This window comes from Habropoda laboriosa, unplaced genomic scaffold, assembly GCF_001263275.1.
Source record: "Habropoda laboriosa isolate 0110345459 unplaced genomic scaffold, ASM126327v1 scaffold700, whole genome shotgun sequence".
NCBI classification, from domain to species: domain Eukaryota; kingdom Metazoa; phylum Arthropoda; class Insecta; order Hymenoptera; family Apidae; genus Habropoda; species Habropoda laboriosa.
Window position 1 is genome coordinate 162,586 of NW_017100788.1, and position 25,327 is coordinate 187,912.

The 25,327-nt window shown below is 40.4% G+C and overlaps 7 protein-coding genes across 7 annotated transcripts; all 7 read right to left on the reverse strand.

The window, feature by feature from the left end:
* Positions 1-2,816: 2,816 nt before the first annotated feature.
* Positions 2,817-3,203, reverse strand: LOC108577223 (RNA-directed DNA polymerase homolog). The gene has a single exon (XM_017940355.1). The coding sequence runs from the start codon at positions 3,201-3,203 to the stop codon at positions 2,817-2,819; it is 387 nt and encodes a 128-aa protein (XP_017795844.1).
* Positions 3,204-3,740: 537 nt separating this feature from the next.
* LOC108577232 lies at positions 3,741-4,624 on the reverse strand. The gene is made up of 2 exons (XM_017940364.1): positions 4,193-4,624; positions 3,741-3,781 (listed from the first exon to the last, which is right to left on the reverse strand). Exons 1-2 carry the CDS (start codon positions 4,620-4,622, stop codon positions 3,741-3,743), a joined length of 471 nt encoding a protein of 156 aa, XP_017795853.1. The 5' UTR covers positions 4,623-4,624.
* Positions 4,625-6,688: 2,064 nt separating this feature from the next.
* LOC108577224 (piggyBac transposable element-derived protein 4-like) lies at positions 6,689-8,981 on the reverse strand. The gene is made up of 2 exons (XM_017940356.1): positions 8,343-8,981; positions 6,689-6,697 (listed from the first exon to the last, which is right to left on the reverse strand). Exons 1-2 carry the CDS (start codon positions 8,979-8,981, stop codon positions 6,689-6,691), a joined length of 648 nt encoding a protein of 215 aa, XP_017795845.1.
* A 1,116-nt stretch (positions 8,982-10,097) lies between these two features.
* On the reverse strand, positions 10,098-10,644 carry LOC108577226 (piggyBac transposable element-derived protein 4-like). Its single transcript, XM_017940357.1, has 2 exons — positions 10,558-10,644; positions 10,098-10,430 (listed from the first exon to the last, which is right to left on the reverse strand). Exons 1-2 carry the CDS (start codon positions 10,642-10,644, stop codon positions 10,098-10,100), a joined length of 420 nt encoding a protein of 139 aa, XP_017795846.1.
* A 1,860-nt stretch (positions 10,645-12,504) lies between these two features.
* On the reverse strand, positions 12,505-13,539 carry LOC108577227. The gene has a single exon (XM_017940358.1). It carries the CDS (start codon positions 13,537-13,539, stop codon positions 12,505-12,507), a length of 1,035 nt encoding a protein of 344 aa, XP_017795847.1.
* A 310-nt stretch (positions 13,540-13,849) lies between these two features.
* LOC108577228 (histone-lysine N-methyltransferase SETMAR-like) lies at positions 13,850-14,320 on the reverse strand. The gene has a single exon (XM_017940359.1). The coding sequence runs from the start codon at positions 14,318-14,320 to the stop codon at positions 13,850-13,852; it is 471 nt and encodes a 156-aa protein (XP_017795848.1).
* A 7,074-nt stretch (positions 14,321-21,394) lies between these two features.
* On the reverse strand, positions 21,395-22,305 carry LOC108577229 (piggyBac transposable element-derived protein 1-like). The gene is made up of 2 exons (XM_017940361.1): positions 22,182-22,305; positions 21,395-22,134 (listed from the first exon to the last, which is right to left on the reverse strand). Exons 1-2 carry the CDS (start codon positions 22,303-22,305, stop codon positions 21,395-21,397), a joined length of 864 nt encoding a protein of 287 aa, XP_017795850.1.
* Positions 22,306-25,327: the final 3,022 nt, after the last annotated feature.

A 25,327-nucleotide genomic window follows, 5' to 3' on the forward strand; every position in this document is an offset into this window, starting at 1 on the left:
ATATTTTCCAATGAATTATCAGCTGTGTTCAATTTCTCTTCTTCGTCTAAAGCCAGTTCTTCTAGTAATTCTTCAATATCTTCACTTGCATATGATTCATCAGTATCCGAGCTTGAACTCGACGAAATTCTATTTCTAACTTTTCTTCTAAAACTCACAACGTTTTCATCACTACTCTCACTTTCAATTGTACTTTCACGCCGTCCAATGAACATTTTTGGGATAAAAAATTACTGATGTGCGTTTCAGAAAAAGTATGCTTTTCAACTGAATAATCTATACATGAAAGATGTATATGTGATTCTTTTGACTACATTGTCGCGTAAACTATAGAAAGACAACGTTCTGCGGAACGGAGTAGATCGAGTGGGGGAAGGGCTCGAGCGCGTCGCGCTACGCTTGGACCACGCTGCTCTAACCGAAACGCTTATCGCTTTCCAGGGAATGCGATAAACGTTTCCAAATCCAAAATAAGCTACTTACCAATAAGATTATTTCGGAACAAAACAATGTATCAATTACATAGGTCGATAGCACTGTAAATGTAGATAATCGACAATGCATGGATCTACTCGAGTTACATTGTTGGTTTTCCCGCATATCTCTCCGCTATCGTTCTAGTGCGCCGAGATAAAAACTTGGGCCGGTAGGAAACAAAACGTAATCACGCTTGGTACGCAACGTGTTAATTATGAAGTTGTCGATTCTGGGTATTTTTGCTGTTTCGTATAGTGTTTTGTTGCTTATGTGGTGTTTGAAGTTTGTCTCCTCTTTTCTGTGAAGTCCTGTGCATGTCCTTAGGCATTTTCTTTCGAATACTCTTATTTTCTCTATTGTGGTTGGGTTTATGTTGAACCATACGGGGCAGTCGTATGTAATTATGGGTCTTATTATTAGTGTGTAGCAGATGGTTTTTATTTTGTTGTTTAGGTGTTTTGAGTGGAACAGTTTGCTGTTTGATTGGAAGGCTTTTCTTGCTTTTTCGAGTTGTATGTTGATGTGATTGTTGAATGTCATTCGTTCGTCGAGGTTTATGCCTAGGTACTTGACTATTTTTTTGTGTGGCATTGGGTCGTTGTCGGACGTGATCCGGAAGGTCTTATACGTCTTTTTGAAGGTTTGGCATTGGTTTTTTATTTTTTTCCTAAATAGTATTGTTTCGCTTTTGAGCGGGTTTGTTTTTAGTTTCCATGTTGCGTAATAATCATTGATTTTGTTATATAGTTCTTGTATTTTGTTTTTTAGTTTTTTGGTGTTTTTACCTTTTGTGTATATGATGAGGTCGTCTGCAAATTGTATAATTCCTGTGGTTGTGTCGTCCGGGATGCCGAATAGGCTTGGTATGTCTGCGTTGTAGATGTTGAATAGGACGGGTGCTGTTACTGTTCCCTGTTGCAGTCCGTTTTGAAGTTCGATGGTTTCGCTAGTGATGTTGTTGTTTGTCGTTACGTAAATTTTCTTGTTTTGTAGCATTTGTAGCGACGCTTGCTCACGATGCTGGCGATAGGGTCCTCTCAGTTGCTCCACAAGCGTGTTTAGAAAGCGCAAATGACTGTGTGGCCTTTCCCCTCTTTTCTTTTTTTCTAATTTATACAATATATAGGAATTAATGAGGCAAATTTCCATGCCCCAAAAAAAAGCTTACGCCACCACTTTAACGATTTTCGCGGAAAATAATATGTCGATGCATATTGATCCGCCCGATCAACACCACCCATATATTTTGTGTAATTCAATATAATGTTCGGTTTCTTGACCATTATTTCCACACCACCTCGTGCAATCCTTCTGACGGTCACCATTCCCGTGTCATCTCTAGTACTCAAACAAGTGACTGTTCTTTTGTCTTTCGGCGGTATATTTTGTCCTTCTTCAGTATATATTCGTCGAAGTAGTGCTTCGTTTCCGGCTTTCGGTCGTTGGTCTCGAGAATTTCCCGGACACGCATCAATTGGTCGTCCTGTAGCTGAGCCGCCGTTATCTAATCGCCTTCCGTGATGTCCACGTGCGCGATTTCCAAGATCGGCAACGGATTCCTGCTCAGCGCGTCCACATGTGCTATTTTCGCTCCAGCGCGGTACTCGATATCGAATGTGAACTCTTGCACCTCCAACCACCGGCGCCCCACTCGTGGTAATAAATCTTTCTTCGAGAACGTCGTTCTCAGGGCGTTGCAGTCCGTTAGCACTTTGAACGTGAGACCGAGCAGGTAAACTCGGAAGTACCTCAACGCCAACACGACTGCCATTGTCTCCAATTCGTAAGAATGGTAGTGTCGTTGGTCCGCCGTGGTCTGTTTGCTGAAGTACGCCACGACCGTCATACGCCCGTCCTTCCGTTGTTGCATCAGCATTGCTCGGACGCTCAGGGAACTAGCGTCTGTGTGTAGTTCCGTTGATCGCTTCGGGTCAAAGATCGACAGCATCGGGCGCGTAATCAACATCTGCTTCACATTGCGGAAGGCCTGGTCCTGCGGCTCTCCTCAATGCCACGCGACACCCTTCCTGGTCAGCCGCGTGATCGGTTCCACGGTCCTTGCGAAGTCGCGAATAAATTTCCTAAAAAAACTCGCGAGCCCTATGAATTGACGCACTTCCTTGACTGTTGTTGGCGCCCGCATTTCCTTTACGGCTTCGACCTTCCGTTGTCCTGTCTAGACTCCTTCCTCGCTAATTTTCCTTCCGAGGTACTCTATCTTCGTCTTGAAGAAGGAACACTTCTTTAGGTTCAGGGTTAGCCCATGTGCGCGTAGGGTCTCCAGTACCCGCCGTAGTCGATCCATCTCCTCATCTACCATACGCGACGGTATTATAGTGTCATCCAGGTACGGGAACGCAATGTTGTCCTTGAGTGAACCCAGGATTTTGTCCATGAGCCGTTGGAATGCGGTCGGAGCATTCGTCAGTCCGAACGGCATTCTTAAAAAGGTCTACCGTACGCGACGGTATTATAGTGTCATCCAGGTACGGGAACGCAATGTTGTCCTTGAGTGAACCCAGGACTTTGTCCATGAGCCGTTGGAATGCGGTCGGAGCATTCGTCAGTCCGAACGGCATTCTTAAAAAGTCGTAGTGGCCTTGGGGCGTGTCCAATCCCGTGAAGTACGTGTGACCTCCAAGTTTGTCGATCTGATCGTCGATCAGGGGCAGTGGGTACTTGTCCTTTATCGTGATGGCGTTCAACTTCCGATAGTCGATGCACATCCGATATGTCTATGTGTTTCACATTGATGTGACAGTTTACGAGCTTTGAGTTCATTACTGCTTCGATCATAATCTTTGTCTATTTGTTTCCTAATACAGATACAGTAGCGGACAAAAGATTAAGACGAAATGGAAAAAATAAATAATTGATTTACTTTCCATAAAAAATATAAATACAGTGTTCTACTTTTGGTATTAACTAATTAGACATTTGTTTATACACTTACAAAAAAAATTTCGTTTTGATATTTTGCTCAGTAGCGAAGTTACAAAAAAAGGAACGAAATCTGTATAATATTTCGTCGGTCAAAAGTTTAAGACTACACAAAAAATATTAAGTTTTGGTAAAAAAATATGCACAATTTTTGTTTAAATTCAATATTTTGTCCAATATCCGTTATTTCTTATCACTTCGGTACATCTTCTTGGCATTGAATCTATGTTGTAGTTGTATGTTGTAGTTTTTTACATTGATCTACCGTAATATTACTCCAAGCTGTTTCAATTGTAGAGTAAAGTTCATTCAAATTTTTCGGTTTATAACCTTGTACTGTCTTTTTTATGATGCTCCACAAGTTCTCGATTGGATTAATATCTGGTGATGATCAGGGACGGCCACGGCAGCACGATAATATTTTCTTCTTGAAAAAACTGTTTCACAATCCGAGCCGTGTGCTTCGGATCATTATCATTTTGAAAAATAAAATCATCACTCATATTGTTGCGTGCAAAAGGTAACATTGTGTTCTTGAGTATGTCCATGTATTGAAAACGGTCCATAATTCCATTGATACGACATATCGGACCAGGGCCGCTTCGAGAAAAACACGCCCACACCATAACGTTTCCACCACCATGTTTAAGAGTTTTTAAAACGCACTGTGTTTTCAAACTTTCGCCAATTCGACGTCTAACGTACCGTATCCCGTCAGAACAGACGCGATTGAATTTCGATTCGTCAGAAAACAATACCTTTTGCCAATCTTCACTTGTCCAATGCTTATGAGCTTTAGCAAATGCAAGTCGTCTTTTTCGATTCCTAGAACTCAGCAGTGGTTTCTTTTGGGGTTTTCGTCCTCTTAAGTTAAAGTCTTCTAATCTTCTCCTAACAGTTCTAGCACTAATTTGTGTATCGTTTTCATAGTTTATCTCCGCAGCAATATTATTTGCACTACGAAAACGATCCTTTTCGCTCAATCGATGAATCCGGCGATCCATTTTCGGTGTTGTTTTCCGTGGTCTTCCGTTTTTCGGTTGATCGCAATACATGCCTGTCTTTAAAAATTTATACCAAGCTTGTTTACAAGCCGTTTCTGACCTGTTCACTATATTTGCTATTTCGGTGAAGGTTTTACTTTGCTTTCGCAGCCTTACGATTTGTTCCCTTTCGTTTTCAAGTAAATTCTTTGATTTACCCATAGTCTGTTCCTACCTAAATGAATTTTAAGCAATAAAAGGTACACTAAACAATGATTTTGACATTCCAGAATCAAAATGTTCAAAAACTGTACTCGTACTCACGTTTTACACAGATCGTCTTAAACTAATGTCCACTGTTTCCAAGTGCTAAGCGGTAACTAACTGTTGTAACTCCTACATTGTTTGTATTTAACAACTGACTGTCTGAGGTTACGAAGGTCAAACATACAGCTACGTTATTCCAAAGAGACAAACCGAATAGAAGAACAATATGCGTATAAGATGTTTGTAATCCGGTTTACAAATCATCGTCTTAAACTTTTGTCCGCTACTGTACCTTGTAGCTATTTTGTTCGAATTTTGTATTTTTCGTTTTTGTGGGTTTCTTAGCCACAGGGTTTATTGCCCTCGTTTCCGTCCCCGCCACGTGGAGGCGAACCCATATCTACTTCATTTTAGACATTTTTGTTTATTTATTTATTTATTTATTGCAGACATTTTTGTAATTTCGTTTTGGAAAGTGCACAGCACAATCTGTATATATATTACTTTTATTTTTATTTATGTTTCGTTCGAGTTTTGGATGTTTTAATTGTTTTGTTATATCTCCAGGTCACAACTTTTGCAGCAATTTGGAATCGCTTCCTGTAGCTGCAGCTTGCGCGTTCTCGCCATTGCTCTTTTACTTTTTATTACTTCTTTGCGTAATTTTGTCAGAGTGCCTGTCCACCAAGGAACGGGCCTCCCCACCGATTTTTTGCGTGGTATGGCTTGTTTGCATATCTCTTCCAGTATTCTGTTTAGTTTCTTAACGGCAAAATCTGGACTATTCGTTCTGAATGAGTCCAGTAGATTTGTCGTAAATTTGGCTTCAGTTAACCACTTGCGCTACGATTTAACTTTCGGTTGCCGTGCCGCGCTCTACAATATAACATGCGGTAAGGCGTTACATTGACGCCGCACCGCGTCTGTGAGCGCAAACCTTTAACCCTTGTGTGTATAACCGGGTACCCAGGTACCCATTTCTGTATTTCCTGTACTATTTTTTTATGGTCTTGACAAAATATCACAAAGTCGCTCTGGATCCCCATTCTTTGAACTCTTCTACGTCGATTCATGTTTTGTGAAAAACAAAATATACAATATACATATTTGAAATAATTAAGCTTCAAACCTGTATATACGCTTGTTACACAACCAGGGTACCCGGGTAGCCATAGAGGAGGAAGTATATTTAGACTAGTTATAAATGCAAATTTTACAAGTAAATTATACACAATATAAAATTCTTGATTGTATTTATTTTTTAACATAAACAGTTGAGATCGTAATTATTAAATATTAACTGGACAACTTTTACATATTGTAATAGTGTTTGCATGCTCATCGCAAACTGGTTGTGTACGCTTTTGACAGCTTTTTCTTGTTTTTCTGCGTTTTTTTATACATATGATCTGCGTGACATATGTAACACGACCCTACGACTTTTTTTCTTCCACTTTCATCTAACGAAGACGATGACGGTTGGGCAGAACTGGAAGGAATGTTTATTCTGTGTGATGGACTTAGTACACTATCTACTGCTAATTTTGTTGCAAAATGTCGCATTATCTGAATATTTGAGGCTCGATTTTGAATGTTTGGAATACAGAGATCTTCTCCTAATTGTCGTAAAAATATACGCCGGTCGTTTGTTTTTTTACATAACATATTATTGTTTGACTTATAAATAATGTAGGGGGCAAGACTAGCGATATCAATTATATTATAAAATAATGCTAATGGCCACCTGACAGTTCGCCTTTTTGTAGTGTATCTTCCTAACAACTGATCCATGGTATCCACCCCAGATTTTGTTCGATTATAAAATTCAACGATTTCCGGCTTTCTTTTTGGCCCAGAAACAACATTGCCAGTATGCATTGTTGACAATAATATGACGGCTTTTTCTTTTTTCGGCACATAGGAACAAAGTGTTATATTTTCATGATATGCAAATAAAGAAGTGTACTCTTCGCGTGATTTGGATGGTGCCATTTCTCTAGGAATATACTTTTTGTTTTTCCTTATTGTGCCTACAATTGTCAATTTCCAAGATAACAGAAATTTTGCTAAGGGAACAGTTGTGAAAAAGTTATTCGTAGTGTTTCTGATATGCTCGTGGTCGTTGCAATCAACCTTTCGAGCCTTGTCGATTTTTGCACGTGGAGTGCCAACTAAGTCTAATGGTTCGTCTTCGAAGGACCACCTCCGTATGGCGGAGGACAAACAACTATTACTAATGGTCTAAAACTTCTAGTGACCCTACTCTTGGTGTGGTCAGATGGCTTCTAATGTTCCCTTCCGCGAAAGGTCCTACGACACCTCCGTGCGAGGACGCATCGCGGGGGTGAGGCCCTCGGATAGTGTTGCGAGATGCGCCCTTTTTCCGACTCGGGTGTCAGAGTAACGCCGTGATGGTGGAATTTCCTGACTCGTGCGACTTTCGGTGATCCACGAGGGAAACGTCCACTTCGCCGGGCAATTTAATCGGCCGGCGACTTAATCAGTTCGCAAACCACGAGCTTCAGAAGGAAGCTGATTGAGTCTGGACGAGAACGATCGCGTTTTTTTTCTGGTGTACGAGTTTTGACTTTGGTCTATTTACTACGAGTGTTGAAATTGTTCTGTGTCTTTTCGGAGGACGATTCCTCCTGAGGGAAGCGCGATTTCCCTCTCTACGCTTCGAGGCTCCAATGGGGGTGAAGCACAAAATTTGACCTAATTGGTCGACTTTGTCTCCATCCCATCAGAGATAGAAACGAGGGAAGGGGCACGCGTACCACCATGCACTTCCGTGACTAACGCGAAGTCCTCGGGTTTCTCGATACTTTATGGCAGGGCCTGGCTGGTGTCTCGAGAGTTTAGCCCTAACGGCGCCATGCCACAAGTGCCGAGACTTGACCGTTCGACGCTTCAAAAGGGACTTCTATTATTTTCGCGCCGTGTTACGACCGTCGAAGTCCTTGTCAAGGTTTACGTACCTTGCGTAAGAACTCCGACGGCGCATCCTTGGTGACATAGATGGGACCTACATCCACGATTGGAAGTAGGCCATTGAAAAGGTTTATTTTACGCATTCTCGGTTTCCGGTGTCCCCTTTGGAACGTCGATGGACTTACATCTGCTACGCAGATGTATATTCATCGAGCATGTACGAGCAGGAATTTAAGTGGTGAGAATTATTATTTTCTAGGAAAACTACAAGTGCGATGCATGATGGTATTCGTCCTTTGTTACGACGTAACAGATAGGTTGAGTACATTTTTCGATAGTGGTGGGGAAGGGTGGCTGGCGAAAACTATTGGTTAAATCATAGGTGGGAAAAACTACCCGAAAATGCCACCCCCCAGACCATAGGTCACTCTCAGGTACCAAGCGTACCCTTGAGTGACGCACGCGGGAATTCCGAGTGCCTCGAACAATCACCGTAGCAGACAATAACGTTAAGACGCGCTTCGGCTCTGGTGACCATAAAATGCAAAAATGTACAAGTGAAAAAGGGGGCGAAGATTCTAAGTAGAAAACGAGACAATAAAAGGTAAAAGCAAATTCTTAGACCGAAAGGAGCACGACTGCCGTGGCGTCATAAAATTACCCTGCTACGAAACGAGCGAAGGCGAAAAATATATACAATAGAACTACATACTAAGAAATCTAAGGGTCGGGCGGCTGACATACCTGTCGAGGATTAAACACGTAGTAATGTTTCTGCCCGACTTTATACGCACCAGCCAAATCTTTTACCACTCGCTCCCCTTGATTTATTTCGCGACCCAATGTACTTTTGCCAGTGTAAATTTGCCCAGATAATGGGTAATAATTTTCAGAATCGGATAGCCACCAGATCTTGATACCATACTTAGCAGGCTTGGATGGCATATATTGCGTGAACTTAGTCCTACCTTTATATGGGAATAATTGTTCATCAATAGTTAAATTCTCTGATGGTTTATACGCTTTTGTCAAATTTGCATTCAACATTATCCATATATCTGTTATAGGAGCTAGCTTATCCTGGACTGCCCTTTCTGCTCGTGTATTTGCATCGTCGAATCGAATAAATCGCAAAATATTACGAAATGTATTTACACCCATAGCTGCCCGGTATAAAGGGTAGGAAGTCGTCTTCCACATATCGTATACGTGATCTACATTGGAGTTATTTACACCGGCTGTAATTAAAATACCTATGAAGGCGGACAATTCTTCTGTCATAAGAGATTTCCACGTTTTCAGTTTTGTGGGATTGTCGCTATTGTATTTTTGATACACAGCAGTCGCCTTTCGATTCGTGTGTCTTACAATAATGTCTATCATTTCATTTGAAAAAATAAAATTAAAAGTATCCCGAATCGATAACATGCGTGTAGATCGATGTGGACCACTTCTTTCTCGAATGATATTGTAAGATGGTGTTTGATGGTGAGATTGTGGTTCGTTGTTTCAGATGGTCCCATCCTTAGCAACAAAAACAGTTTGAGATGAATTATTATCTTCTCTTTCTGTATTTATACGATCTTCGTCGTCTTCGGGTGACTCTTCGGTCGTTACTGTATCTTCTATCTGTTCTTCGTCAATATTCTGCTCGGTGTCAGAAACTTCATCATTCAGTGGCCCCGGCAACCAATCTTCATCCTCACCATCCAATGATATATTATCAGAAGAATATTCTTCTCCCAATAATGTCGCTAAATAAATATCCTGTTCTGCCCGAGATAATCTAAAAACAATTTTACACACATGTTCGATGTGCTACTTTGGTATACTAAATTGATAATTATTTTGATGTATTATATGTAGATTTGATTTACCTTGAAAATTCTTCTGCTGACAGTTCTTCCATTTTTACGTAGGACTATAGAAATCACTTATAGAAGTGAAAAACTATATTTCATGCAGACACTTTACTATGAAGAACAAAACTGTACAGGAAACGTTTTCACGATACAGATCCTACCCGTACAAAAAACTGATTCAAACTAATTCAGTTCTTCATTTCGTCATCTAGTTCGTTTCGTGGGTTCCTATACTTGTTTATATATACAAGATAAGAGACTCTGCATCACTCTGCCATCGTCCCAAAGGTATGGAGAGCGAGGGTGAATGCATAGATGCGGATCGTAAGAACTATTGACCTTATAATGAAACTATTGTAGTTTCCGATAATATTTTCTCTCAAATCTTTTGAAACTGTACCTAAAATATTGTAGGAAGAGAAAATCGAAAATAGCGGAAATGAAAAGAAGTAAAATTATCTCTACATATCCTATGTATCGGAATAAGACACGGGGGTACCCGGGTACCCAGCAACGGTGAACATTTCGGTTGCCTACACAAGGGTTAAGCAGTGCCTTAGCGCGTTAGTAGGGTCTTACATAAAGAATTTTACACGGATATGAATGAATATTGACAACAACAATAACATTTTATTAATTAATAATCTACTTCTGTATGGTAAATTTCAAAACATTTTGGAATATGTAATGCCACAAGGCATTCCTTGCACTCCCAAGTAGTCTTGCTGCGTTTTTTATGTTTGGCGCACACTTTACACCGTCTTTGAGGATTTTTTTTAGCTTCTGTGGGTGGAATATTCCTTGGAAAATGGCCCCATTGTTTTGATTGTAATCGAAGTGGTATATCACTAGCAGGCAGCCTTCCACGCTTTGTGTATTCAGGCATACATACACTTTCTAAAATCTGTTCTGCCACATCTAATCGAAATTTTGAAAACGTGTATTTTTTGCTTTTTGGTATATTCGATGTCTTTGAAAATAAAACATAAGCATTAAAAAGTGCAATATCCATTAGGTAAAAAAAATATTTTTTTATAACTTTTTATGTATTTTCTCATAAGTGAGAAAGAAGATAAGTAGCTATCTTGGTGATCTACCCCACCCATGCCATCATTATACTCCAACACGATATTGGGCTTTGTAACAGTGATATTATTTTTCCGTCTCTTCTTCTCCACTTCCATCATTTCAATTTTTTTATGTTTCGTGGACAATAAATATATATCTTTTTTATCCTTCCACTTTGCAGCTAAAATACCTTTGCACGATCTTGAAATAGCTTCGGCATATCTTTCGGCATATTCTTTCTATTGCATCTTACTGTCCCTATGGCATTGATTTGCATGGATTGCAATTTTTGAAACAGGTTTGGCGAAGAATACCAGTTATCCATAAATAAGGTGTGTCCGAAATTAGCTATTGGCGTGCACATAAACATGGTAACATTTTCGGAAGCACTGGTGATTGAATTTTTCACTTTATCTTGGCCTGTGTATATTTTAAATATCATATAATATCCTGATTTAGACTCGCATAACTTATAAAACTTTACTCCAAAACGTGCCCTCTTTGACGGATTGAACTGTTTATATGACATTCGACCGGTATATTTCATGAGAGATTCGTCTAATGACACATATTCATCGGGAGTATAAATACTTATAAATTTTTCATTGAGATAATTGATTATAACTCGTAATTTGCATAAACGATCATCTTTATCTCCAACTTCATTATTTGAAAAGTGTAAAAAACGGGAGAGTTGCGCAAATCTTCGTAATGGCATTGTTTTCCGAAAAATGGGAGTCTCGATAATACTTCTTCTTGACCAATAGAATTGGACATTCGGCTTTTTTACTTGTGCCATCAAGATGCATAACGCAAAATGAGCACGAATTTCATCTATATTCGTATCCCTCCAATATTCTTCAGATTGTTTTAATTTTCGGGTTGCAGCTCCTATTGTTTGTCTCGCGTAACGATTGCTCTGTAACAATGATATTCCAAAAGTCTTTTGGTAAAATTTGGTTTAGCATTTGCAGAGCTGTGATTCGTTCTCCCATTTCTATGTTCATTCCAGGAACCCGTGAGTACTGCCAAATTTTGCTTTCATTTTCCTTGTTTTCCCATAACCATTCATCTGATGTAAAATTAATTTCACGATCTGCACTGTCACTTTCTTCTTCACTATCAGATACTATAATTCTACGCTGATTCCGAACAGGACAAACAATTTCCTCGCAGTCGCTATCAGACGTAATAACTAATCGCTTTCTCTTTGTACTTGTCGAAGCAATATTACTGAGATTCTTGTTATTATTCATTTTATAATATGGGTTGATAAAACTAAACTAAAAAAAATCTATTATTCAATTTTTCAGCGTTATAATAAGATGTATCGCAAACTACAAGAATTTTCGTGTATAGTCGGGGCCACGATATAGCGAGGTCGTAAAATCGGTCAGGCGTCAAAGTAAACATGTTTTAGCTGCCGGAACATTGAAATTGTGGGTTCGTTAGTCCTCAAACCACACACCAATCGTAAGCGTGCAATGTTGTGTTGAACAAGATTTATTCGTCGTTACAGAGTTCGCTGGTTTAAATGTTTAGTTAAATCGAGTACAGGGTTTCCTCAGTTCGCTGTCCCGGACTACCTGTTTTGCCATTTTTCGGGCGTCCTTATATACGCCCTTTTCCTGTGCGCGGACCGTGGAGAGTGCCCTATCGGTACACGCTTCAGGTACCTAATTTACTAATTACGCTCGCACCCTATTGGTGCGTGTTAATATTATTTGCTATTGGCGCGGGTCTAGGTGTGACTTACTCTCTATTGGCGCGCACTAGTTACACGCTACAGATACTTGGCCAGGTTTTAAAAATTGTTAACGAAACGATGTTTCATTGCAGTATGAACAATTTTTTGGATTTTCGGTATAAATATTGGAATGTATTATATTGTGGGATTTTGTTAAATACTTTTGCGTTTATTATAATAAAAAGTAACCCCCGTTCTTCTCTGCTATTTCATCAATAACATATCTTTTTTAAAATTTTCCAATTTTCAAAATTTCTAATAATTCATCTTTGGTGTAATTGTCTTCAAAAAATAAATTATATTTTAATAAAAAGTCTTGAATTTCCACCTTCGAACTTGACTTGCACGGAATTTTCTGGACCTGTCTTGAATGGTATGGTGCGTTATCCATCACTATCACACTGTTAGGCTTTATGTTTGGTAATAACTTTCTTTGAAACCATTGTTCAAATATGGAAGCCTTCATATTTTTATGGTAATCCACATTACAGTCTTTTAAATTGTAACCACACAATTCCAGACAATTTGGCACCCATCCTTCTTCACTGCCGCAATGCAAAATGATGAGTCTTTTTCCTTTACTCGTTGGTGTTTTCGCGATACATTGTGAAGATGAATCCGTCCATCCTTTTGCTGCAGTATCGTGTGTGTCAAACCACGTCTCATCCAAGTAATAAATTGCTTTATTTTGTTGTCGAAATTTGGCAATTGATGTTAGATATCTTGATTTCCAATTTATGATTCTTTCATGATCTACAATTGCTGTTCTTTTGCAGATTTTTTTATACCGAAATCCCATCTGTTTCAACCACCTTTTTAACGACGTTTCCGAAAATTTTCCTTGCGTCTGTGGTAGTGTTCTATATACAGTTTCAACTGTGGGTATTTCGTTTCCTTTGTACGAAAAATAAATTTGTTTCCTAATACGGTGCTCTAGGAAGGGAGTTAATTTTTTGTTTTTTCCGTAGTCCTTGCGTTTCTTCCTTTGCTTAATGCCAGATGTAAACAATGTCCGAATTTTCGTTGTTGAAACCTCCGTTAGTGTTGCAGCATTTTTAATGGCTTCTTCTTTTTTCATGCCGTAGATCTTCATTAAGTTCCTGCACACATTTAGACAAATATCTTGTGCGTCTTGTGATAAATGTCTTCTTTTAATAATTTCTTCACCCTGTTGTACACTATTTCCTTCTTCAGGCTGTTCATTTAATACTTGTTCACGACGGTAATCATGAGAAGAATATGAGCTTTCCCAAGGTCGAAACATTTTTAGTATTAAATCACCACTTCGCTCTCACTGAACAAGCGCAGAAATACAAATTTCCAATAGATGTTTACAGTTTGAAAGTCGAACTGATTCTAATATATTTTCTGAAAACTGCGTACAGCTAGAACAAATTAGGGTTTTTCCGTCTGGGAGAAGCCGCTTTTAGAGGTACGAGTACAGGTAAAGGTTTTATTGAGGTCTTTAATATTTTAATTTACCTGTCCGCATTATATACAAATAGGTTGTGGGGTAGCTAATGGTGGTTCATTCCGCTTTCCCCAAGACTGTTTTCGCTGAACATTGTTGTAAATTATCCATTTTCATCTCCCGTCACTAGTTGCTTCAAAAACGGTGTCTCCTCGTTTCGTTTATAGAGAGAGTCGCAAATGGAAATGCAATCCATCAGGTTTTTCTCCGTTAAATCGTGCGGAACCCATACGTCAAACCAGTTTACGTAGCCAAGCTTTACAAAATGCTCGTGGATGGTCGATTTTGATATGTTTAACATTTCTCCGAATTTACGCGTCGTATGATGTGGGTTATTCTCGATCATTGTTTTAATCTGATCTTCATCTGTGGTGGAAGGCCTACCCAGGCGTTCTTGATCTTCAAGACTGAAATCACCAGCTTTAAACCTAGCAAACCACTTCCGCACAGTTCTTTCAGCTACAGCACCTTCGCCATAAACAGCGCATATCTTGTTTGTCGCTTGTGTAGCATTTTTGCCTTTCCGGTAAAAGAAAAGCATTAAATGCCTAAAATGCACTTTGTTTGCTTCCATATTCAAAAGCGTATAAAACTGACAAAAATTAACGTATCGTAACCAAAATTTTTTCCACATATGTACACTACCGGCCATAAGTGTTTATCCACCCTCAAAATAATACAAAAACAATTAAACAATTTTTTTAATTTATTTTTTAATAGTGCAACATATATTACTAAAAACAATGTTTTTTTCCAATTTTGTTACAAAAATTAACACAATTATATCTAAATTTTAGTTTCGTCGATATTTCCACAGCGCGCTTTTATTATTGCTTCGCATAATTTCGACATCCTGTTCAATAATTTTGTGAGTGTGAGTGGTTCTATTCTAGACCATGCATCTTGTAATTGTTGCCAGAGGGTTTGTGTAGATGTTGGGGCCGCTTTTCGTACCTGTCGGTCTAGTTCTTCCCATAAAAGCTCAATGGGATTCAGGTCGGGGCTTTGAGGAGGCCAGGTCATAATTACAATTTTTTTTTCTCGTTCCAATTGTTCTAAGTATCCACGGCATAATTTGGAGGTGTGTTTGGGGTCGTTATCTTGTTGGAACACGAAGTTTTCTCCGATTAGTCGCGTTCCCGAAGAAAGGGCATTCGTCTCCAAAATTCCTCTGTAGCGTTCTTTATTCAATATGCCATCTATTTTGACCAAGTCGCCCACAGATGTGCTCGCAAAACAACCCCAAACCATAACCGACCCTCCTCCGTGTTTTACCGTGGGTGATATGCAGGATTCAAGGGTTCGTTCTCCTGCCGATCTTCGGACAAACATCCTCCGTTGTGAGCCGAATATCACAAACTTTGACTTGTCGGTCCAGAGCACTTTTTTCCAATCTTCCAATGTCCAATCTTTATGTGATCTTGCCCAGGCTAACCGTTTTGCTTTATTTTGTTTGCGTAGAAGGGGTTTTCGCATGGCAATTCGTCCATGCAAACCTGCTTTCCGTAAGCGCCTTTTGACTGTTGTCGAACTTACTGGTTCAGGGCGAAATGCATTTATTTCAGCTGTAATTTCCGATGCCATTTTTCTTCTATTACGTTTGCTTATTATTGTGATTTCCCGATCTTCTGCTGATATTTTTGGTTATTTTTGGCCGCCCTGATCGCTTTTTGTTGGATAAACTGCCAGTATCTTCATATTTTTTAACATTGTAGTCCACGGTTCTACGGTTTACCATTTTTCCGGTGCTATGATGGGACACTATTAGAGCGCGCGTTTCAATCGATAATTCTTTTCTCCTCGACATTATTTGAAATTTTCGCAAAATTTATTAAGCACTTAAAAATCAACTGTTTACTATATGAAAGTTTAATGCAGTATGAAATACATACAGTATGAAATTTGAGAAGAATAAGATGCCCGTATTATCTGCGTTCAAATTCCCTACCGACCGTTTTAAAAATTTCAGAAAAATGGGTTTCTTTACCTGAACTCTAAAATTGTCGTTTTTCATTAAAAACTGTAAACTCATTTACAGTACCTGATTGTGTATGTACAGAATATTTTGGATGGTTTTTATTAGCCTTATATTTAGGACTTAATGATACGGACATTTTCATAACAATAAAATACCTGTCATTTGAATAGTAACGAAATTTGAAGGTGGGTAAACACTTATGGCCGGTAGTGTACACACCGGGCGGAACAGGTAAAGGCTGTTTTCTCAGAAACCATTGCAGATAGCAACTTGAAACTTTTAGATGTTAAATGGTATATAGGGATTAACATTTTAGAATGTAAGACATTGTAGGGGTGAGTTCCTTAAGGGTGGAAATGGTTCCACACCCATTTTTTTTTTAAATGAGATGGCATATTAATTTTTCCATATTCGGAAAGATGTTATCAAACCTAACAACTTTTTATCTAAGGCATTTCTTTTTATTCTGCATAGTTAAGGAGTTATAGCGGAAAAACCTTACGGAAGGGGAATTTCGTGTCTGTGTCGAAATATATCAAATGAAATTCGTGGTTTATGGCATGCTATTAAGCTATTCAGCCCGAGAAGCAAGAATAATTAAAAATCTAACAAAGCAATTCTAATGATCTTCGCCAGGGTGTACTTCAAAACATACAAACAATAAATGAAAATACCATATTTTTGCAGTTGATTGTGCCATAAACCGTTCTAAAGAAGACCTAACATATGAGGCAATTTATTGTTGTCAAATGTTATAAATTTTTAAAAATTGTTGGTTTTTCTTTACTTGAAAAGCATAACGGGAGATAAGCTCTTGACTCCTTAGAAGCTGATGAATTTATAACATTTTACAACAATAAATTGTCTCATATGACAGGTCGTTTAATTAGTAAAAAGAAAAAAGAAATTTGTATCCATTCCACCAGAGATAAATCATTTGATAGCTGCTCCTGAAATAAATGTGTACTATTTCTCATGTACATGATAGTGACAGTGAAGACATGAATACAGATGATGACGAAGGGAGTAAAAATACAGATCTTCTACACACTTTCACACAATTAGATAAGATTGAACTGGCAAATGAACTGACAGAATTTTAAATATATGTATGTTTAATAAAAAACGATTGACGTTACCTACAGAATGATAAATAGCAGCAAGACGACTAACTTACATTCTTTAACATTTTGAGTAGTGAGAGACAAGGGGACTCACTCTAATAAAGCACCCCGAATTACTGAAATGGTAATTACGGAGCTTCAAATCGTACTGTAACCTTCTCGTGGTAGGCTCTGGAAACTACAGAAATTGTAGGCAAACTACAGGCGTTTTTATTAGAAAATCTTATTTTTTTAATATTATAGATACCGCTGTGAATCCGATATTTTGAATTTTGAATTTTTAGTGTTATATTCGTTATCAGCGACCTCAAAAACCCCTAATTACCAAGTTTCAGAAAAATCGGATGAAATCTTGAATTTTGGGGGGTACCTGGCCCACTGTGCACCGTGTGCATTCCAACCATATTAAAATGGTCATTTATATGGGCATTCCATCCCTGGGGTGAGGCATTGTTTGCAGCCACATAGCACAACCCCCTAACCTGAACAGACCTTTTCTTTTTGAAGCCAAAGATCGTGGCCTGGGATGCTGTAGTAGTACCAAACGAAAACAGGGCGTTAATAGTGGGCGGTTGATCGGCCAATACCGCTGTGTTAGCGTCATTCCCATACCGAAGTACTCCGTATTCATTATAGACAGAGCACGCGATATTAGGCTTCCTAGCAAGATCGGAAACTCTTGTCATTTTGAACCTCGACTCTAGCCGGTATAATGACGCGCTGACGTCAGCCATCAGAGCAGGACAAAGCCTGAGGCGTCCGGATAATCCTGGACCGCTTTCGAAGCGATAGCCCTCCATTAGGCTTTTTGCGTCCGGGGAGAAGTTAGCTCTGGGTATATAACCCAACAAATTCATTGTTGGGGACGTATTTGCAGGGTGTAATTCAGGCGGCAGCGGTGGTAGCTGCTCGTTTCCAGCACAGCTCTGTATGTTACGCATGGTGACATATGGCGCTATGTTAGTTTCATACGCGTTGTGCGAATTTGCATCCGCGACACCAAAGGTACCAGCGATGTTACCATTTGCGTTATTCTGGGGAACTGTAGCTTCTGGAATGTTAACCCTCACATTGTCGCCATTCGGTATTATATTGGTATTTATCAGGGACAGGTATTCAGCAATAGGTGTTGGTATAACCATTTCCCGCGGGATCGCCGACATGGGCTGTTCCTCTTCTTGCCAGCGGATCTCCTGGTTGACGTTCCTTGCTCGCGTTCGTTCTCCCGAGGTACTTTGTCGACTACCACCGTTTGCCTCGCAAACGCCCGCAGGAACGTACCTGCTACTTCCTCGGTCGCGATGTCGGACCGCTTAGCTACCGACGCGCGCATAACGGTACACTTGCTACCCGTGTCAACGAGGCTACCGGTCCGTTTTCCGTTAACACGAATTCCAATTTCGTACATGTTCGTGCTTGTCGTAGAATGGTTCAAAGTATTTACCTGTTTACTCGGACCACCCTCCTGTGGATTTCTTCGGCACTGCCTCGCGAAGTGCCCCGCCCCTCCGCACAGGTAACATTTGCCGCTTCTCGGGGCTGGACGGTCGCTGTTCCCCACCCCGCCTTTACCTGCTGTCCTTGTAGCAGGCGGTCTTGGCCCCCTGCATGTGCTCGGCGCGGAACGATCCTTCGCTACCTGCACGCGCGGCGGCATATCGCCCAGTGAACTCATGAATACGTACAAAGCGTCCGATTCCGTGTTCTGTGCCGAGCGCACGGTGCGGGCCACCCCAGGGTCCGTTATTCCCGCGATCACCATGTCGACGTGGTACTCCTCCCGGAATACCGCGTCCAATCCTTGTATTAAATACAATTTCTGGAAGCAATAGTCTCCCAGGTTTTGTCCCGGCCGCGTCTGGTACGCCATGGCCTCACTCAGTAACCGGCTGAACGGGACCACCTTCCTGAACCGGCCCGCGAGCAGGACCTTCGTTTCCGCCCACGTGGCGGTAGCTCGTCGGCGGGTGTCGTACCACTTCCGGGCGTATCCTTGCAGGCGCGTGGCGATCAGCTTCGAAACCGCCAGGTCATCCCATCCGTAGCGACGAGCAACGTCGTCCACCAGCTTAACCCACTGGAGGATTGTGATATCGCCCTTCGCCGGGTCGAACACTGGGATGAGTGCTTCATCCCCCAGACGGGTGCGTGTCGGCGTACGAGCCCGCGTTGATGAGCCCCCACTGATGCTCGCGATCATCTGCTCTAGTCGGTCCAATTGGTTTCTCTCGCTTCCGAACGGGCGAGACCCGCGTCTGTCCGGCGACCGCGAGCGTGCCGGTGTCCGTGAGCGTCGACGCGTCCCCGATCGCGAGCGTGCCGGCGTCCCCGATCGCGACCGCTGTCGCGAACGAAGGCTGTCTTCGAGCAAACGCTCCAACCGCGCGATTCGCGCACCACAATCATCTTCCTGCCTCCGTCTTCGCGAGTCTTCTACGGAGGGCTCGCGCTCCTCCCTCGGGCGTGCGACGGATTCACTTCCCCTACTCATATTGTTCACACGTTTTCGTACAGCACGCGATTCTGGTCCCACTCCTGATTTGTTAGCAAGACTTAAGTAAATTTAACACAGGATTATTAACCAAAAATGTATTAAAGTGATAAGCGACTGCTAAATGCTTCGGTGTCCGTCTCGCTCGACGGCCATTTCCAAAGTGTCCTCTCTGTGTCGTATCCCGCGTTGCTCCGAAAAACCATTGGAGCCCCCTCGTTCGACTTTCCGGGGAAAGGGCTTAGTTAATGGCACCCTCAGGTACCCGCGCTCTTTCTCTTCCTGGGCGACAAAGTCCAGGCCACCACTTCGCCGCCGAAATCTCGCATTTCTTACAGATATATATTTTATTAAGCAATAAAGAAGTATTTACAAGGTAACAAGTAAAATTTGCAGGTGTTACAAAAAATACTGAGGAAAAAAGTATTCATACACTCGTTATTTTATCTTAAAAACCAAAATAAATTAAGAATTAATATTTGGTTGGGTACCCGTTTGATTTTATAATTGCTTCTAAACGTTTAGGCATAGAATTAATTAAATTATTTGTTACTATGTTATTTATTTTTCCCCATTCTTGCACTAAAATATGTTTTAAGTCATTTTTATTTGTTATTCGGTGTTTCTGTATTTTTCGATCAAGCTCTCCCCATAAATGCTCTATAGGATTAACCCTTTGCACTCGGGGCCTTTTTCGTGCGGCGCACCAGCAACTCGAGACGTTTCGCAGCCTTTTTGACGCATTTCTTACCAGTAACTTAAAATCATTACACACACAAATTAATATGAGGGGAAGGGTAGGAGAAGACGAAGGTTAATAAAGCCGTACTCTACACCCTTTCAAACCTCGTTTTAATTAGACGCGGAACGCGTGAACATTAATTGCTAGCGCAAGTAAAAGCGATGAATACAGTGAAATAAAATAACGGTGTGAGGCGAACGATTGACGTTCTGCCGATCGTCGTTTTCGACTGTCTTGTTTCCGCCGGTTTTTCGGGTTATATGCCCCTGTCCTTAGACAAGGACAGGGAGCAAGCCGCGCTACCGAAAAGCGCGGGCGGAAAAGCGCGCGTAACAAAAAAGGCGCCAACTTTCACCAGAAAGTTGGCTGGTCAGGAAAAACCCTGACCCGTGCGAATCTGGCTACCAGATGCGAGAACTGACCATAGCCAGACTCGCACGGCCTTGGCGGAGGGCATACAGAAGTCATTGGCGTAGCTACAAATGTATAAAATTTTTATATTTTAACATTTTATATATCTTTACACTTTTATAAACATAATTTCTTAAATATTAGTCTGTGTAATTTTTCTTTGTATGATATTTCATGTAACAATTCCCAAGATGCATGCCCGGCTTGTCGGGGCAAGTATTACAATAATATGTCGTTTGATGCCTTTTTCCGGGTTTATTTCTTTGAGAACAGATTTTGCAGTCCTTTCTAACTCCTGTTAGAATATTGTGTAGCTTTCCATTCAAGCGGATATCTTTGGAATCGGAGGTTGAAGTCGAGGCTCGGTCGCGTGGCTGGCGAAAATCTCCAGTCAATTTGTGGACTAATGTTTTCAAATATCGCAAGTGATTAAGCGGCTGTTCGCTTCTCTGCTGTTTAGTGGCTTTATATAAAATATATGAATTTATTGAACAAATTTCTAAACCCCAAAAAAACAGTTTACGCCACCATTTTAGCGATTTTCTTAAAAAACAGTACGTTGAGGCATACTGATCTACACGATCGACACCGCCCATATGTTTGATATAATCTATTACTACGTTAGGTTTCTTGACGGTCACTTCTACTCCACCTCGCAAAAATTCATTTTACAGGCGTCATTCCTGCATTGTTCCAGTTAGTCAAGCATGTGACAACCCTCTTGTCCTTCCATGCTAAAACTAATGTATTTCTTTTCCGGTATGCTACTGTTGATTTTTTTTTCGAATTTTGTTCTTTTTATTTATTCTGGTATATGCTTTCTGTTTGTTAAGATAGTTCCTGCGAGATGGCATTTCAATTTCAATAATTCTTCAGCCAAGATATAGCTTGTGTAATAACGATCAGTGAACATATGATATCCTTGAGCACCAGGCATTTTTTCCAGCAGCATTGTATAAAGATGCAATGGTATTTTCGTTGATACCGGAAGTGTCTGCCATCGTATAAACTCTGATTCCCCATTTGGTTGGTTTCTTCGGATTGTACGTTATGAAAGAGATCCGATCTTTGAACTTGACCGTAGATTCATCCACACAAATCTCTCTTCTCGGTGTAAAATACTTAAAAAATTTTGAATTTATATAATCAAGAAAACAGCCAAACAGTTGTAAGCGTGTTCGTGGTCCTGCATCTTGTCTTTGGATTGTCTTTAGATGAAGCATCCAAAAAATCTGATTGAATCTATCTCTCGTGAACTTGTTCGAATAAAAAGGGATGTAGCTGACATCATTCCGTGACCAATATTCCTGCAAATTTGCCAACGGCATTGTCCCCATATTTATTATAACACCAATGAATGCCCACATTTCTTCAATAGTTACATTCCGCCAATTTCGCCATATCGAGTACGGTGATAATGTCTTTCCTTCTAACTTTTTTGTAGCATAATTATTAGTTTCAATAACTATTCCATTCGCCAGTTTATTAGTAACAAAGAGTTTTAAAAAATCCAATGGTTCTTTCTTATCTGGTGGTGCGTGCGGTCCTGCAGTAGTGTCGCCGGCTATAAATGGTATTCTTGACGGTATTTCTTCAGATTCAGTGCAACTAATCCATTCAGTACTGTCCGATTGTGAGTCTTCTGTAGAATCAGTATCGCTGTCACATTCACTGTCTATTACTCGTCACTATCGTCACTACTGCTGTTATTCTCTGTATCGACAAGCTCTCTGTGTAGAGACGTAATTTCCTCGTTAAGCACCGTGAAATCGAACTCATCTTCACTTGAACTTATTTCAGTATTACGTTCCATGTTTTTAGGGATCAAAAACTTTAACTTTAGTAGTCTCTCTGCCACGACTGTCAGGTTCGAACTAATGCCGAAAATGTAGTCCGGTTCGTGGTTGCGGACTAATTTCAGATAAGAAAGTCTTATCTCCATTTTACACTTCATAAGATTATACAGAAAGAGCGTAGGAACCCGTGTCGAAGAAACTAAACGTAAACAGTTACTGTCGCGCATCGAGTTACCGCAGCAAACCAAGTGGTGAGCGAGAGTCACCTCTCGAGTTGCGGCATCAAACCACATGGTAAGTGAGAGTCACCTTTCAAGTGCAAAGGGTTAATATGATAAGCGGTTCCGTCTTTGCTTCTTAGTCTCCATACGCCCCTCCCTGCTAATCTTATTTGGGCGAATGTTCTCTTGTATTTTATTGGGATATTCAATTTCAGGTAAACATCCAGTTTAGTTCCGGAGAGGTCTTTTATGTTTTGATAAATAGGGCTGTAGTTTTGTCATTCTGGAAAAGCATTTCTTTGACTTTATTTAAGATTACTTCGTCTTTGTTGACTCGTTTTAGATTTGCTGTTTCGACGATTTCGCCGTCACAGCCATATCCCTCCAGTATTGCCTTTACTTGGGTAAACCAGTTTCTTCTTGGGTCCAGGTTTCTTGCGTCCATGTTTATAAGCTTTTCCAAACATCTTTTGGGGAATCTCTTGTCCCTCATATTTAATATTCTGGTCCAATAATTGAGAATTCTTTTCATAATTTCATATTCCAGGTTTACTCTACCTACTTCTAGTCTGATTATGTAGCCTGGAGTGTTTTTTGGCACGTCTAAGAGTCTATTAAAGAATTCTGTCTATTCTTTTTCCACTTCTTTTAAATATCTAGTCCCCCATATGCTAATTCCATAAAATAGAGTTGACAGAGTTACTGTGTCAAAGAGTTTGTTTGCCGTTTCCCAACTAGTGCATTTTGAGATAACTAACGGTTTCCATATAGCTCCTATCGCTATTCTTGCCTTTGATATGGCGTTTTTTACCTCCAATGAGAAGGTTCCTGTGGATGTAAAATTTGTTCCTAAGTAGAGGTAGCTCTTCACGTATTCTATTGCTTTACCATTATAGTAAATACGTTTCTTCTTGGTTTGCTTTCCTGATCTACTACATGGCAATATTTTCGTTTTCTCGGTGTTAACTTCGATCTCGTTTTCTCTACAGTACTCTTCTAATGTTTTCAGTTTATCTTGTAGGTCGATGAGGTTATTGGCTGTGATTACCAAATCGTCGGCGAAGAGGAGAAGTTCCATGTTTTTGATCACTCCAGTGTGGCCATGTTGTACAAACAATTTGTCGATGTCATATAACATTACCGAGAATAGGGTGGGGCTCAGTGTATCTCCTTGTAGTACTCCTTTTGTGATGTCAATTCTATTAGTTAGTGTGGTTCCTGATTTTACCCTGGTGTTAGCTTTTTCATAGATCTTTTTGATTGTATTAGGGGGACCGAAAAGTAATGTCGTTTTCTTACATTAAATTCAAACAGATAAATTCTTAACAAGTTTTTATTTCAATCACCCTCGTTATCAACAACCCTTTGCCATCTAGTGTGCAAATTTTCAATGCCGGATCGATAAAAATCAATTGGTTTTTGAACAAAATATCTGGAGATGGCATTTTGAATATCATCCAAATTTTCAAATTTTTTGCCACTTAGAAAGTGTTGTAGCGATCGGAATAAATGAAAATCCGATGGTGCGATGTCGGGCGAGTATGGTGGGTGAGGCAGTACCTCCCACCCCAATTCATTAATTTTTTCCAGGGTTCGTCTTGCGCAGTGCGGTCTTGCCTCATCGTATTGGAGAATAACGCCTTTTCTGTTGACAATCGCTGGACACTTTTCAATTAACCCTTTCGCGGCGGAGCGCTCAGAAATGAATTGCGCTCTAGGCAGCCGGCGTGACGGTGGAAGATCGACCGCGCGGACAACACGATACGCGAGTCGTTCCTAACGCGGTGTGCGGAGCCGATTTTGCTAGTCATTTCCTTGAGGCGGCTGGCCGGCACGCCGATCAAACAATAATATTAATAATAATAACAATTTTAGTAATCTTTAACAATCTTTAATAATCTTAGATAATCTTTAACAATTTTTAATAATTTTCCTTTGTATGATATAATTTAAAGCAAGGTTCAGTACATAATCCAACGTTACAGTCTTTACATTCGAATCGTGTTTCGGTTCGCTTTTTGTGTTTGCTGCAAACCACACATTTCCGCCGACCGTTTTGCCGCTTTCCTGTGGGATTGGTATATTTGGATGGAAAATGTCTTGAAACCAGTCGTAAGAGATTATCTTTGGATGCAGTTTGGCCTCCAGACTTATTGCTATTATACATATATTTTCATTTGGATATTTAAGTAGAATTTCTCGAATGAGACGTAAATGAAATTTCACAAATGTTATATTCTTTTTGGACGTATTAGGTGTACAAATGAATAATCCAATTTTTTCAGCTACATTCAAGGTTTATTTTAAAAGAAAGTAAATTGAATTGTTCAATCAAAGTATTCGCCGTTGCTTTCTATAACTTTAAGCCATCTTTCAGACAGCTGATGAATTCCATTTCGGAAAAATGTTACGTCTTTGGACGCGATAAAGTCGTCAAGCCATTTTCGGATCTCATCCGACAAAGCGTGTTGCATCGACCGGAACAAGTGGTAGTCAGATGGAGCAATGTCTGGTGAATACGCCGGGTGCTGCAAGACGTCCCAGCCCAGACTCATTATGGTGTCTTTTGTATTGGAAGCAATATGTGGCCTGTGGCGTTGTCATGCAACAATATCACTGGACGTTCTCCTTTGCCAGTATACGGGCGTTTTCGTTCCAATGCTTGACTCAAGCAGATTAATTGACGTTGGTAGCAGTCCGCAGTAACTGTTTCACCCGGTTTCAACAACTCATAATAGAGCACGCCCTTGATATCCCACCAAATGCAGAGAAGAACCTTCTTTCCGAAGCGATTGGGTTTTGTGACCGATGTTGATGC

Bases quoted from the DNA above. Each gene is read 5' to 3' on its own strand.
- LOC108577232 (XM_017940364.1), bottom strand. From the start codon at position 4,622: ATGGGTAAATCAAAGAATTTACTTGAAAACGAAAGGGAACAAATCGTA. The intron at 3,782-4,192 runs GTGAAGATTGGC...AATCCAATCGAG, and splicing joins AGCTCATAAGCATTGGACAA to AACTTGTGGAGCATCATAAA.
- LOC108577223 (XM_017940355.1), bottom strand. From the start codon at position 3,203: ATGTGCATCGACTATCGGAAGTTGAACGCCATCACGATAAAGGACAAG.
- LOC108577228 (XM_017940359.1), bottom strand. From the start codon at position 14,320: ATGGAAGCAAACAAAGTGCATTTTAGGCATTTAATGCTTTTCTTTTAC.
- LOC108577226 (XM_017940357.1), bottom strand. From the start codon at position 10,644: ATGGAAGTGGAGAAGAAGAGACGGAAAAATAATATCACTGTTACAAAG. The intron at 10,431-10,557 runs GTAGATCACCAA...TTATTTTCAAAG, and splicing joins ATAATGATGGCATGGGTGGG to ACATCGAATATACCAAAAAG.
- LOC108577229 (XM_017940361.1), bottom strand. From the start codon at position 22,305: ATGGAACGTAATACTGAAATAAGTTCAAGTGAAGATGAGTTCGATTTC. The intron at 22,135-22,181 runs GTGACGAGTAAT...CTGATTCTACAG, and splicing joins TAACAGCAGTAGTGACGATA to AAGACTCACAATCGGACAGT.
- LOC108577227 (XM_017940358.1), bottom strand. From the start codon at position 13,539: ATGTTTCGACCTTGGGAAAGCTCATATTCTTCTCATGATTACCGTCGT.
- LOC108577224 (XM_017940356.1), bottom strand. From the start codon at position 8,981: ATGATAGACATTATTGTAAGACACACGAATCGAAAGGCGACTGCTGTG.